Raw genomic sequence first — 14,949 nt, 5'->3', positions numbered from 1 at the left:
TTGTCTCTCTTTGATTGGTCACTCCCACCGCTGAGGAGACAAAACACACACACACACACACACACACACACACACACACACACACACACACACACACACACACACACACACACACACACACACACACACACACACACACACACACACACACACAGCTATGAATGCTATCCACAGAGATTTGTTGACAGAGTCCAAGGGCAGTCAGTGAAAGACATGAACCCTGTGTCTGGTTACAAATGGACCCTTTACAGGTCTGTAACTCTGAGATTGTCAATCTGCACTCTCAGAGCTAAAGTACACAAAGCACCGAGGATTTTACAGTGTAGATTGGGCTTCCAGTATTAGTTTACTTCATTGATTTTCTAAAATATCAAACCCCCAGTTTGATATGCATTATCTCTCTGATCCCAATCTACACTGTAAAATATGTGTTAATTTAACTGTGAGAGAGTGTGCAAATTAATCATTTGCTCACTCTTTACGCACCCATTGATTGATTGATTGAAGACTTTATTAGAAGTTTGCATAGAAAAGGGTACAGACCCCATAAGGGTCTGTTTGGACACCTGGGGGTCCACAAGACCAAACTTTGAGAAACGATGGCGATGAACCTATCACCAGTCTAAGAGTAGAAACCCATAAAAACAATAACCTTTACATTGAAGTAGTGCATTAACGACTTGTGATTTTTGCAAGTCGACTCGACTCAGTAAAAAGTTGAGTTGAAGTCGACTTTATCTTTTGATGACGTCATCACATCACACACGACCCCCCCAATTATTTTGGGGGGTCACCAGATGATTAACTTAATGTGAAACATTGTTTTCTCACTCAACTGTAAAACCAATATCAAGTGTATAGAGGGTATCTGCACATTTCTAAAGTGCCAATTTAAGGACTTTTTTAATACCTCTAAAATGGCGAATTAAACATTGGCCAAATTGTCAAATATTAGAGGCAAAAATTGTGAAAATAGCCGATCTACATGCTCACAACGCCATGTAGATCTGCTATTTTCACAATAGAATATATATATATATGTAGTGAAAATAGCAGATCTACAAGTGCCTTACAAAGAAAAAGAAAAGCGCTGCTCACACGCTTTATTGTGCGGGATTGTTCTCGCCACACCTGGCTACAGCGGAACATCTGAGTCAACGTGTGTGAGATTCTGCCTCTGATACTAGTCCATCTGAATGTTCTCTCTCTCTCTCTCTGGAGATCAGCATTTGAACCAGCCACGCAGATATGGGCCATGTCTTGGCCATCTGGCCAGTGATGTATATCGATGACATCAGGGATCTTCATATATGGGCATAAAAGGGATTCTGAGGAATACCCATATATGGACTTTTACATAGGTGATGTCACCTGTGATATCATCTATGATGTCACAGTGATGTGTCAGGGGAACCACAGTGTCAGGCGTGACCTTCAGAGATACACGGATACGCGGACAAGATGTGCCGGTTTTCATAGTAAACGTGCGACCTACGGTCGCAATAATAACTAGAAATACTGTTCCTACGAAACAGTGTGGGCTCGCTGCTCCCTCATTGGCTAAAGGCCCTGCCTTTGTACTGTCTGACAGTTTTTTTAGGAGAACATACTGTCCTGGGATAACATACACTTTCAGCGAGCCCACAAATCTTGTGACAAGCGACATACAACCTCGCCCTAATTCTTTGCCATCTAGCCAGTGATGTATATCGGACCAGTTACCCATATACAGTATGGATTGGAGACCCCTGCACGATCAACAATGTGATGTCAGAACATGTCCATATATGGGCATTACCAAATATGGGCATACCCAGATATGCCCTTAATATTGATGACATCAGGGATCTCCATATATGGGCATAAATCAGACTATTTAATTTGCAAGTGTGATCTGGGAATAACCATATATGGGCATGTTCTGACATCACATTGTCGACTATACGGTATATGGGCATAAAATATATGGGCATAAAAGGGACATCAAGCCAGAGTGGTTCCCCTGACATCACAGTGACATCAGAGCATGATGAGTGTTAATCTCTGACTGTAGTCTGTAGTCTGCCTGTGTAGACTGCCTATTGGGTATCCACTTAAACACTGACACAAATTAACACACACACACACACACACACACACACACACACACACACACACACACACACACACACACACACACACACACACACACAAACAAACCTTTTATGTTGGATACATCAATCTTGAGTTGTCCCAGTTTCTCACAGGTCCTCTCCAGACACTCGTACACTGACTGTATTATCTCCATAGGATCTTCCTCCACCCATCTGATTGGCGCACGCACGCACGCACGCACGCACGCACGGACGCACGCACACGCGCACGCGCACGCGCACACACACACACACACACACACACACACACACACACACACACACACACACACACGCACACACACACACACACACACATGCATTTGAGCATGTGATGTGTACACTTACAAATTCAATAATGGTTTGATTGATCTTTATTCCTATGGCTGGTTGTGCATGGATGGATGTATCTATCCATGGGAGAATGCATTCCTAAGCATAACATACTGTAGATACATAGATACAGCGTACAATACAAACGTCCAACATGACGAGCATCAGTGGCCTGTGTCCGGAATCTTATTCAAACATTTAGTCATCATTAGTATTCAAACATTTAGTCATTAGATGCATTCTGGCCATGGTTTTTATCCACGGGTTTCCAACGCCCCCATAGTGCATTGCGCAGACGCTGTACCGAGCTTCCGGCGCCGCAGCCGAGTGTGATTTACAAGCTCACAACGGGCTGCATCTGCGACGCGACGTGAGCTTGTATGTCTGCTGTTAAACCGGAAGTGTGGTCCGAATAATCTCCAGTAAACTCCCGCGGAAACAGGTGGATTAGGGCAGAACAATTCATCAAAAGGGGGTCCTTGTTTTAGAAATTGGTCCAAATGAAGTACAATATAAATGTACCCTTTAAATGTATGTAAAGGAACATGTTTTTGCATGTCACTGTCTAAATGTCATACTGGACACACACGTTACTGCTGACAATTTCCAGTTTTCTTGACATTCCAAGAAGCCATTCATTTCAGTACAGCTATGCATGCAAACCATGCAATAACCCTGCTTTGGTCCTTTAAATATCAATTTATGTTGACAATATCTAATGTTGTGGTAGTTATACTGTAAACTGTAAACAGAATTGAAGTTGACTTTGAAAACATTCAATCTATGCTGTGAAGTGACAGGAGTTCTATTTGTTCCCTTGTTGAAACCCATTTCTTGTAACTATCCAACTATATTTTAGAATAGCAATAACACAGTAAAAGAAAATAGTTATTCATAGATTTTAATATCCAACCAGGATATCAAACCTCTCCGCCCTCTGAGCAGAGGATTTCCTCAAGCATGGCCACATGTTTCAGTTGTATCATTAACTCAAAGATACGGTAGATACCATCATTATTATTTCACCAAATAGATTACATAACACACATAATCACATACCAGATCTTCCGGTAATGGTAATGTTGTTGTACCTAGCTTAAAGCAATGGTTCTCAACCTGTGGGTCGGGACCCCCAGAGGGTCCCCAAAATATATATATATGTTACAGTACGTTTGGGTAACTCAGTACGTTCATTGTAAGAGCGCTTGTTTTGTCGTTCACCACACACCAATCACCACCAGATGGCGACGACAGCCATTCACTAGTGAAGGCGCTGACGTCACTCGTTTGCGACTCTCTTTCTTTATTTACTAGCCTAGCTCGGCAGTGTTTAGCCCTATGGTTTAGCCATTAGCTTACTATGAGCTAGGGAGCGCTCCATTGTAGTCACTTGGACAGGGCGTTTATCGTGGGCTTGCCCAGGCCGTAATATAACGATTGCATTCACCACGGCTTCGTAACTCGCGCGGCGCTCCGCCGGCCGCTTGCAATGTCGTGGACAATCGAGCGGCTCCGCCTGGAGGACGTTGTTGTGGCTCAAAGCGACCGCTTGTTCCGCCCCGTGCCGCACGACGAGTGCTCCGTTTCTCGACCGTACTGTTTCTCTATCAAACCGTGACATATATATATATATTTATTTATTTTTTTTGGGGGGGGGGTCCCCAGATGTTTAGCTAAATGTTAACATGTTAACATGTTAACATTGTTTTCTCACTCAACAGTAAACAGACCGACATACAGTATAAGTGTATACAGGGTATAAATAAAATGACAATTTAAGGACTTTAAAGACCTTTTTAGTACCTCAAACACTGGTCAAATTGCCAAATATTAGAGGCAGACATTGTGAAAATAGCCGATCTACATGCTCAGGCGAGGCGTTGTGAGCATGTAGATCGGCTATTTTCACAATGGAATAGATCGAGTCAAACTCAATGTAATGCCTACTCCTATAATTCCAAGTGCTCGTCAGGGTGGGTGGGTTCCCGGTTCAAATATGATTATTTTGGGGGTCAAAAGGTTGGGAACCACTGCTTAAAGGACTAACTTTATTGGACATTGATCATTTATAGAGACATTTAGGCCAGGGGTCTTCAACGTTTTCAGGCCAAGGACCCCTTAGTTGAGAGAGAGATGAAGGACCCCCACGACCTGTTCATAAATTCCATATAGTTTCATTGTTTGACAGCACAATCATCAGTGTATTTTGGATTCATGTCATTACCTAATAAACTTGACCTTTTACTCTGTACTTAATCTGCTCTTTTTTCCCTCTACATCAAACCTCTGCTGAAAATAGCCGATCTACAAGCTTACAACGCCTCGCAGGGTGAGGCGTTGTGAGCTTGTAAATCGGCTATTTTTGGCTACAGTTCTCAGAATATGGACCCCCAAATTATATGTACTAGCCCTTACCCGTTCAAAGATATGAGCTCCAAAATGATGTGCAGTGTGTGGGTTATGGGATGTGCACTGTGCATACAGTATATGAGGGATGGAAAGTAAATTTAACTGGTGCTTGCATGATAATATGTAGGAGCATCAATGTAAGAAATACCCGTTTCGTTTAATGGCTACCCCCCCCTCCCCCCCCCCCCCCATCCCCCCAGCCCACCCACCCACCCGCCTGCGCACACACCCGCCTGCCTGCACACACACACACACACACACACACACACACACACACAGAGAGAGCTGGTTAAACATGTTGCCTCATGCTAGATGCAGAATAGATGTGCCTCATGCTAGATGCAGAATAGATAGTAGATACACCATAAAAATGCTAATATACAGTATATGATTTGTGAAAGTGACAAACGGGCTTCACAGTTATGTTAGGTGTGTTCATATGCTAATGGTGATGCGATTTCAGATCAATTGCTCCAGCCACTGAGGAGAAACGCTGTTTCAGACAGACAGACAGACACTCACTCACTCACTCAGACATTCGCAAAATTATAGTATAGATTTGGCTGCCGACCCCCCATCTCAAAATACTCTTGTTCCAGGGACCCCCGGAAGCAAAGATTTGTGTTAAAAATGATTTTGCACAAATGTCCGTGATTATTCAAAAATAGCAGAGTTATGAGCTTGTATACAGTATCTGCTATTTTTGAATAGTTTTGAATGGTTACAGTGGTTAAAATCTAAAATGACACAGAATCACAGATGCATTTCAATCAAAACAAACCATAAATCTGTCTTTCTGTGAATGGAATTAGTCAAAGCATATACAGCTTGCTGTTTGGCAGAAATGGAAATGCTAAAATATATATGAAATACATTTTTAAAATATGTTTTCCTTTCCTGAACAGAAATGACAAACAGATGAAACGCTTCCGTTGTCTAGTATCCGCCTCACACGCTATATCAACACTCAAAGTAAAATACAGATACTCAGTGTGAACTAGGGATGGGCGATATGGTGATAAATATCGTTGAGACGATACAATGTCTCGTCTCCACGATATGCCTTTTCAGAGATATCCTATATATCGTGATACAATGAGGGAGACTTATAAAATCCTGTTGAATTGTTAATACAGAGATTCATTGCAGAATTCATTTAAACCTGCATTTTGGTCTAAATCAGTAGTTCTCAAACTTTACAATGTCAAGGTCTTCCCTTAACTCTGACAGTATACAAATGAAACCAAATGGACCCTTATGAAACCAAATCCATTTGGTTTCATTTGTATACTGTCAGAGTTACATTCTTGTAAGCATCAATTTAGACCACCCAAAAGGATCCCTTTCTTTTAGTTTTTGTTACCTTGTACTGTAGGTGGTTGTACTGTTATGTAACTTGAAAAATAACCATATAAACCAACATGAAAAAGAATCATGATAAGATTGTGTATCGTGATACCGCTTGGGAAAATATCGTGATATTGTATTTTTCCATATCGCCCACTCCTAGTGTGTGAACTCACCCCTCTTTAGGGAAGCTCTGGGTGATCTCCACTTGATGGTGGCTGATCAGCTCCGCTGTTTTAGCGTTGAAAACCTGCAGAGACAGAGCTTATGGTCAGCAGAGCAGTGGTCCTCAGAGACAGAGCTTATGGTGAGTAGAGCAGTGGTCCTCAGAGACAGAGCTTAGGGTGAGTAGAGCAGTGGTCCTCAGAGACAAAGCTTATGGTGAGTAGAGCAGTGGTCCTCAAACCCCCAAACGAACCCCCATCTGGAAAGACGTTGTGCCATGGGACCGCATGCAAGAACTTTCAAATCTTTCACTTTTAAATAGCCAATGTACTGGGTTATAGGGTTAAAGTGGTTAAAATGACTTTGATGCTATGTTTACTAGTTTCCCCGGAACCGACCGAAAAACCCCTGGGGGCCCCCGGACCCCACTTTGAGAACCAGTGCAGTGTGTGAGTTGATGAGTAGCCAGGACAGGAGGTCAATAAAACACTGAAGTAAGTCACAGAGTCACGATGGAACAACAGAGTGTGTGTTGACAGAGAGGCCATTGAAAGAGTTAGGACACTCTTTGATCGCGCTGCTAACTGATCACATGGTTCATTCATAGCTTCATCAACATCCATTAACCACTTAAACCCTGACGGGGTCCCCCAGGGCTCTGCACTTGGTCCGCAAAACCTTTTCCACTATTTGCTGAAAATGTGTTAAGCATCACAATCACTTTAACCACTTTAACCATTTTTTCTTTTTTTCTTTTTTTTTTGGACAGTGGGGATTTTCCCTGGTTTGGATGTAGCGCGTGGAAGGAACACGTTATTCCAACCAGTTCCTTTCCCCTCCATCAGGCACCCCGGCTGGCCAGGGGGAGGCATTATAGAGACCAGGATTACTGCATGTTTTTGTGAGGGTATCTACCCTAGGAGACAAGGGGAGAACATGCAAACTCCACACAGAAAGGTCCTATCGTGTTAACCAATTTTATAATTTTCCTTTTTTTTATCTTTTTTTTCTCATTTGAAAACAGATTTACATTAGGAAGTGTTTGAAAAATCTAGAAGAATATTAACAAATAATTAAGTATAATTTCAAACTTTTCTCACACAAATCTTCTCTTCTGGAGGTCCCTCACACAAATTAGTTTCCAATGGGGGTCCGTGGCCAAATACATCAATACACCAGAATCAATTTGGGGGTCCTCCACATTAGAATGTTGGAGAACCACTATACTAGAGATGCACAGGCAGTGCAAAAGGACAGAAAACAAAAGCAGGAGATTTACGACCAGCAACAATGTTTCCAACCCACTCAGGGAAGATTGGCACACATCTCACATAACATCCTGAATGTCTAAGTGAAGCTCCTTTCGGAACCTCTCCCTCCGCTATATAGCTCCGAGATGAGGTTCCTCTGCGTTATCTGCCCAAATCGGTAATCTCCGAATGTTCGCCGCGATACATGATGATTCTTATCTTTTTCCGCACATCGTATACTAAAAAAAGTAAAGGTCGCCCCCCCCCCCCCCCCCCCCCCCAAATACAAATAAAGACCTCATGGCTGGCTCCCACCAAAGGTCACTATAGACATTCAAACCCACAACACCGTGATGGGAGAGAGAGATTACAGTTTGATGTTAGACTGGACAGATTATTATCAACATATCTACCAATTCTTATGAATGCTTGCTTACTAAAATAATATTGTCAGAGGTATTGGGGCACAATATATTGACAATAATATTTTAACCAGAATGATGACTCACTGATCTTTCCCTGTTTGGACTGTTATACATAATACACAAGAACAGGCTGAAAGGATCTGAGGTTTGGAAGAAAAACAAACAATATAAAACTAGATTTTCTGCACAGTCAAATCCTCTGTGTTAATTTATCCTTCTGTAACTTAAGAGTGAGCCAAGGATCCTTCTAGAGTGCAGGGGAAGAGATAGGAGGTAACACAGCGCTGAGGTTAACTGTCACAGTGAGGGGGGCGAAATAGGATGTAACACAGTACTAATGAGGTTAACTCATGAGTTAACTGTCTGCAGTAATGAGCTCAGAGAATTAACACATATCACCTGCTGTCCAGCACACGCACGCACGCACGCACGCACGCATGCACAGGCCATATTTTTAACCTTCTTGTATGTTGGCAATTAAATTGTCAGGGTCAGGGTGTTCCAGATACTCATACCCTGACATAAATAAATCTAATCAAAGACACACGCACACACACGCGCGCGCGCGAGCACACACACACACACACACACACACACACACACACACACACACACACACACACACACACACACACACACACACACACACACACACACACACACACACACACACACACACACACACACACACACACACACACACACGGTTGGACAGTGTACAGAGGTGTCCTCGCACAACCTTAGGGAGATCATATGATTTGACTGACATCACTGTTCCAGTCAATGTGTGTAATCTCAAGATTACATCATTTACTGAATGATTGCAATACTCACATGATAAGCCATTAATCACATCAACACTCCACCCAACATTTAAAGGAGCACTTTGCCTATTTTCGGCCTGAACGCAAATCTGTGTCACTTTAGATTTGAACCACTTTAACCATTATTTTATGCTTTAACTGTTAAAAAATAGTAGATATACAGTACAAGCTTAAAGATCTGCCATATTTTTGAACATCTGTGCAAGTCTTTGAACATCTTTGATTTAGATTTCTTCTAAATCAGTGGTTCTCAAACTTTTTCATGTCAACGACCCCAAAAGATGTATTTGACCTGCGGACCCCCATCTCAAAGTATGTTGTCCCAGGGACCCCCCAGAAGCAAATATCTGAGTTACAAACAACTTTAAAAATATATATTCAACAACCTGAAAAAATAAATCACGATTTTTCAAAAATAGCAGATCTACAAGCTCGCAGCACGGCACTCGGTGCCTCGCTGTGAGCTTGTAGATCTGCTATTTTTCAATAGTTAAAGCATTAGGCCTAATGGGCTTAAAAGAGGAGTTTGGGGTTCTTTGGAGGAGTTGAGGTGACAGAGGAACAGATACGATGTCGTCAGCTTGCTCCTAGCCTCTCACAGTTATTACAGAATTGCCTAATTGCAATTATTTAAGATCATCATAACGGCCAGAATCCTTTCCATGTAAAAAAAAAGGTTCATACTTTGTATAATCTGAGCTTATAGATAGTTTTCTTTTCTTTCTTTTTTTAAGAATAATAATGATTAAATGTCACATGTCAGTCATTTCCTGGTATTTTTAAGTTATTTGTCATATCTATTCTCCGTGCAACTTTTGTTTAAAAAACCCCAAAAGGCAAATGTTCCAATTCCAGAGTTCAATGCCAAGCACAATTATGAATTAACTCAAATATCATGTCATCTAATAATATCATCTTGTGAACGTGGAAACGGTGCATTGACCTTTCTGAGTCGTTAGTATACTTTTCTACACAGCAGAGCTTCAGCAGATCACTGTGGTGTCAGGTCAGATTTCTTGGGCTGATGCCTGGAGAGTCCTAATAGACCAGTGGTCCTCAACCTTTTTCAGGCCGCGACCCCCAAAATAATCATATTTAACTGGGGACCCCCCACCCTGACGAGCACTAAGAGTTGAGGCATAACATTTTGTATAACACAGTTCTATTGTGAAAATAGCGGAGGCGTTGTGAGCATGTAGATTGGATATTTTCATCAATTTCTGCTTCTAATATATGACAATTTGCCAAAGTTTAAAGGAGCTATAGTCAACTAGACTTTGTCAGCCTGGCAACGGCCAAAACAATTATTTTATCATTATGTTACGTTTTTTGTGGTCATTTTTTAAAAGAAACACATATGAAGCTTAATATTTTTTATCAAATATTTTCGAAACATTATTTTTATTTTAGCATCCGTTTTTCAAGAAAAAGTTGACTATAGCTCCTTTAATTTGTCATTTTAGAGGTAATAAAAAGTCCTCACATTGTCACTTTAGAAACGTGCTGATACCTCTATACACTTTATAACTTTATGTTGGTTTGTTTACTGTTGAGTAAGAAAACAACGTTGCACATTAAGCTAATCATCTGAGGACCCCCGAAAATAATTTGGGTCCCGACCCACAGGTTGAGAACCATTGCTATATAGACCAACTGATTACCGATGTGACCCATATTGAACAAGCAAACAACAACCTACGAGTTCACATCAGCCCATATATCAATCTCACACCCAATCTACAAGCTCAAAGATTGCCTAACTGATATCAGTCTGGCTCTAATGTTAAACTAGACAGTCTTCCACCTGACCAGGCTGAGATTTAATTAAAAAAAAATGTATACTGTATTCATTTATACTTAGTTTAAGTATAAAGATAAATGAGAGAAAGACACATGTTAGAGAAAGACCACCTCTTTCAGCTTCCCTTACAACTGGACTTTCATCCAAAATGACAAAGGTCATGTTTAGAATTCCATGGGACTCACAGCAGGTCAATAAAGATAATGGTAAATCCATGCCTCAGGAGAAGTATGAAAGTGGTGTCAGTGATATTGTTTTCTTTTGTTCTTTCTTTTTTTTCTCTTTTTATAATGCTATTATTTATGTGTTTTATGTGATGTCTGTTTGCTCTGTTTTAGTTTGATGGTTTATAGGCATTTTATTAACACAATAAGAGCCATACTGTTGTCAAAAATGCCAATACATATATTGTTAAAAAAGAAGAAAAAAAACAACATAATAATTGCTCTATAAAGTGTTCAGTAACAGAGGTCTTCCCTTCTTCCTTCTCTCCAGCTCTTTAATAAACAGAAAATAAGGTTCCAAGGGGCTACCAAGCGGGGCTAACAAAATCCTAACTTGCATTTCTGGGGCCAATATATTGTCAAAAATAGCTACAAATAAATTCATTGATATTCATTGTGCCATAAGTAAATATTTGCACATTGATTGAGTAAGAGTTATTTTATCATAGTATCTTTCAGTATTTTTTTTTGAGGACCTTACATAATTACCATGCTTGCATTTCGCTCTTGTGACTGTACATGAGTAGTAGCAAATAAACCATCTTGATTATGTATTTCTTTGATTATATTTTTGTTACACAATTACGATTTGTATTTTGTTCATAAAAAAATGTGTCAACTGCTCCTGTGTGAACCTCACAAACATACAGGTCAGACGTAAAGCACTTTACACTGAATTAACTTTAATTAATCCAGAATTGACTTTAATTAATCCATGAATGAGTCTACTAACTACTACATTCATAGAGTATATAGACTACATTACAATAACCTTCATGCAGTGTACCTGCTGAGCAGGCAGAGGGCGCACAATACATCTATTATCATATGATCGCATTGCTGCTCAATCCAACTAAAACCCTCCGTGTTGTGTTGTGTTGTGTTGTGTTATGTGTTGAATTGTTGCTGTATCTTAGCAGACAGTGCACACACATGATGAACCAAATAGAACCCAATAATAATATAAACTGTCGCAGTTAAACCAATTACAGGGCATTATTGTTTGTCTATGAATTGATTGAATGGGAATGGATATCCTCCTCACCAGAAACCGTGTGGAGCTGGTTCCCTGGTCGATGGCAGCCACCAGAGGATCCGTCATAATGTCACTGTTCACCGGACACAAGCTCCACGGAACCTCGGCGATGATCTCTGGATCCTGGATGTCTCCGTGTAGTGTGTGTGTGTGTGTGTGTGTGTGTGTGTGTGTGTGCTGTGCGTGCGTGCGTGCGTGCGTGTGTGTGTGTGTGTGTGTGTGGGGCCGTGCGCGTGTAGGAGGAGGATCATTACTAGTAGTAGGAATTAGGAACGCCCCGTTTCGGTTTAGCGTAAGAATGAGACCGATTCACATTTTTCTAGTTTGCATATCCGGTCTAGAGAAGACTCCGCGGAAACAGCGGTGGCCTCTGTGTGTGTGTGTGTGTGTGTGTGTGTGTGTGTGTGTGTGTGTGTGTGTGTGTGTGTGTGTGTGTGTGTGTGTGTGTGTGTGTGCGTGCGTGCGTGCGTGCGTGCGTGCGTGCGTGCGTGCGTGCGTGCGTGTGTGTGTGTGGAGAAATTACAGGATACAGTTGGGGAGTAGGCGGGCTGTAAACCGGATGTCTCCGGTGAAAGACGGAATGCGAACCAGAAGGTTGTGTCGTAGTAGTGACGTCAGAGTACGCTGCCGAACTGTTTGACCAATCACAGCCGGGGGCACGGCCACACAGACGAGGTGACATAAAGTGCCCAACCTGTGGCCCTGGGCCCCACCGGTGGACCATGATATGACACATTGATTGATTGATTGATTGATTGATTGATTGAAGACTTTATTAGAATTTTGCATAGGAAAAGGTACAGTTTCATGACGGTACAGTTCACTGGTACAAGGTCTACTAAAAGGAGATCCTAGAAAAGACTAAGCTTATTTCCACAGGAAACCTTTAAGTATCTCATGTCATATAACATTGAATGACAGACGAATAGAACACAGTACTATGCAGTAGATTATGTACATTTATAATAATATAATAATATTAAAACATTACATTGTAAATATCTCCCATTTCTCTTTATTACTAGTATCCCCAAGCAAAGTACTGTGTTCTATCTGTCTGTCAATGTTACATGAGATAAAGTGGTGGTTCCTGTGTAAATAAGCCAAAAAGCTTACTAGGATCTCCTTTTAGTGATTTGTACAGTCATGAAACTGTACTTTTTCCTATGCAAACTTCTAATAAATTATTCAATCAACCAATCAATAACAATCAAAGAAATAAATGCCATGGTAGGCTACTTTTTTCTTTGAAATCTTAGTTTTCATTGTGATATGGATAAATAGGACCTGGAGCAGAGCTAACCCTGACCATACCTGCCTTGGAAGGAGTCTCCATGTTTTCGACCATTATAGCATCAAAATATGATGCTATTTCAAAAAGAAAGTTTAACATTTTCTAAACACACATATTGAATGTGTGGCCAGGGTGGGGGTCAACTGGTACAAAATCTTTTCAGATGTGGGTCCATACAGGGTCAGATACAATGTGGGGGTCCATATGTAACGGAGGTGATCCGAACCTCCCCACCCGGCTTCGAACCCGGGTCTCCCGCGTGAAAGTCCAATATCTTAACCATCACTCCAAAGGGATATCCCTATGGAACAAGGGTCTCCCGTGTGAAAGTCCAATATCTTAACCACTAGACCAAAGAGATATCCCTAATGGAACGAGAGCAGATACTAGGCTTTTGAGGCTTCAGGCTGGGGCTGCGACTCTCTCCGCCACACATACAGGGTCAAATACAATGTGGGGGTCCATACTGGGTCAAATACAATGTGGGGGTCCATACTGGGTGGGTCAAATACAATCTGGGGGTCCACACAGGATCAAATACAGTCTGGGGGTCCTGACTCTGGGGGTTCTGACTCCTTGACATGAAAATGTTTGAGAACCACTGTGACACATGAGCCAGTCCAGTTCTCCACGATGACAGCTGCTGTGGCAACACGTCATCACGTGCACACTGGGAGAGAACAGAAGTTCTCTCTCTCTCTCTCTCTCTCTCTCTCTCTCTCTCTCTCTCTCTCTCTCTCTCTCTCTCTCTCTCTCTCTCTCATGGAGGAGGAGAACAAGTGTAAAAATAGAGTAGGGCTTTATGTGGTTCTCGTTCTCATCCTGTGGGCCTGCTCCCACCAGGTCTGTAACTCTGAGAGTGGTTAATGGACATAGGCCTACTCAAATCAAATCAAACTGTACATACTTGAGTAAAGGTATTGTTACTTGACCACCGCTGGTGTTTGGCACCAAGCATTGCAAGCATTGTGATGATGTCATTGTGATGATGTCATTGCGAGCTTTGTGATGATGTTAGGATATTTTTCCTTTCCAATCATTTATGGGGGTCACTCTCACAAAATGTTTACAGGAAAACCGCCACATCTTGTCCGTATTTTGTTGTCCATCAGTGAGTGAGTGAGTGAGTAACGCCTCATGTCTATAGCTGCTGACCTGTTTGTTGACATTGTGAATTTGTGACGTCACATTGTTGTGACATCACCTCATCAAAGGTCAAACCTAGATATCCATACATGGAGACGAGTGGATCATCACATAGATCTCCATATATGGAGCTGACCTCTACATCTGATTCCCAGATGATGCCCTGTTAGGGCAACCACACTAATAGAATCCCTTTCATGCCCATCAATATTAATCCCATATCTGGGAATGCCCATATATGGACATATTGTGTCAGTTTCACCAGTCCAACCAACCACAACTCGAATCACACTTGCAAATGAATTGCGTCCTGTGCTAATTCCGTCTTGCGTGACCTCGCCATTTAGGGTGAGGTTGCTTTTCGCCCTTAGGTGTCCTACTGGTTGATTGATTGATTGACTACTTTATTAGAAGTTTGCATAGGAATATTACAGGACCGAATGGTAAATGGTGAATTTACATAGCGCCTTTAACCAAGGCTTTACAGAGATTGTGCATTAATTACCTTCACACACACACACACACACACACACACACACACACACACACACACACACACACAC

General features: G+C 41.6%; 1 protein-coding gene across 1 annotated transcript in view; it reads right to left on the bottom strand.

Moving 5' to 3' along the window:
* Window positions 1-12,103, bottom strand: part of LOC308307772 (glycerol kinase-like) — a 39,652-nt gene extending 27,549 nt beyond the window's left edge. The window contains exons 1-4 of the mRNA XM_080753051.1: window positions 11,956-12,103; window positions 6,398-6,471; window positions 2,200-2,306; window positions 1-30 (exon numbers count right to left, since the gene is read on the bottom strand). The exon at window positions 1-30 is cut by the window's left edge and continues 48 nt beyond it. Of these exons, the coding sequence (XP_080609177.1) occupies window positions 1-30; window positions 2,200-2,306; window positions 6,398-6,471; window positions 11,956-12,012 (268 nt within the window). The 5' untranslated portion in view covers window positions 12,013-12,103. The remainder of the gene's footprint in view (window positions 31-2,199; window positions 2,307-6,397; window positions 6,472-11,955) is intronic.
* Window positions 12,104-14,949: the final 2,846 nt, after the last annotated feature.

The sequence above is a fragment of the Nannobrachium achirus genome (assembly GCF_963921795.1).
Source record: "Nannobrachium achirus genome assembly, chromosome: 22".
NCBI lineage: Eukaryota > Metazoa > Chordata > Actinopteri > Myctophiformes > Myctophidae > Nannobrachium > Nannobrachium achirus.
The sequence above is the reverse complement of the archived record's forward strand: the minus strand, read 5'-3'. Positions and strand labels throughout refer to the sequence as shown.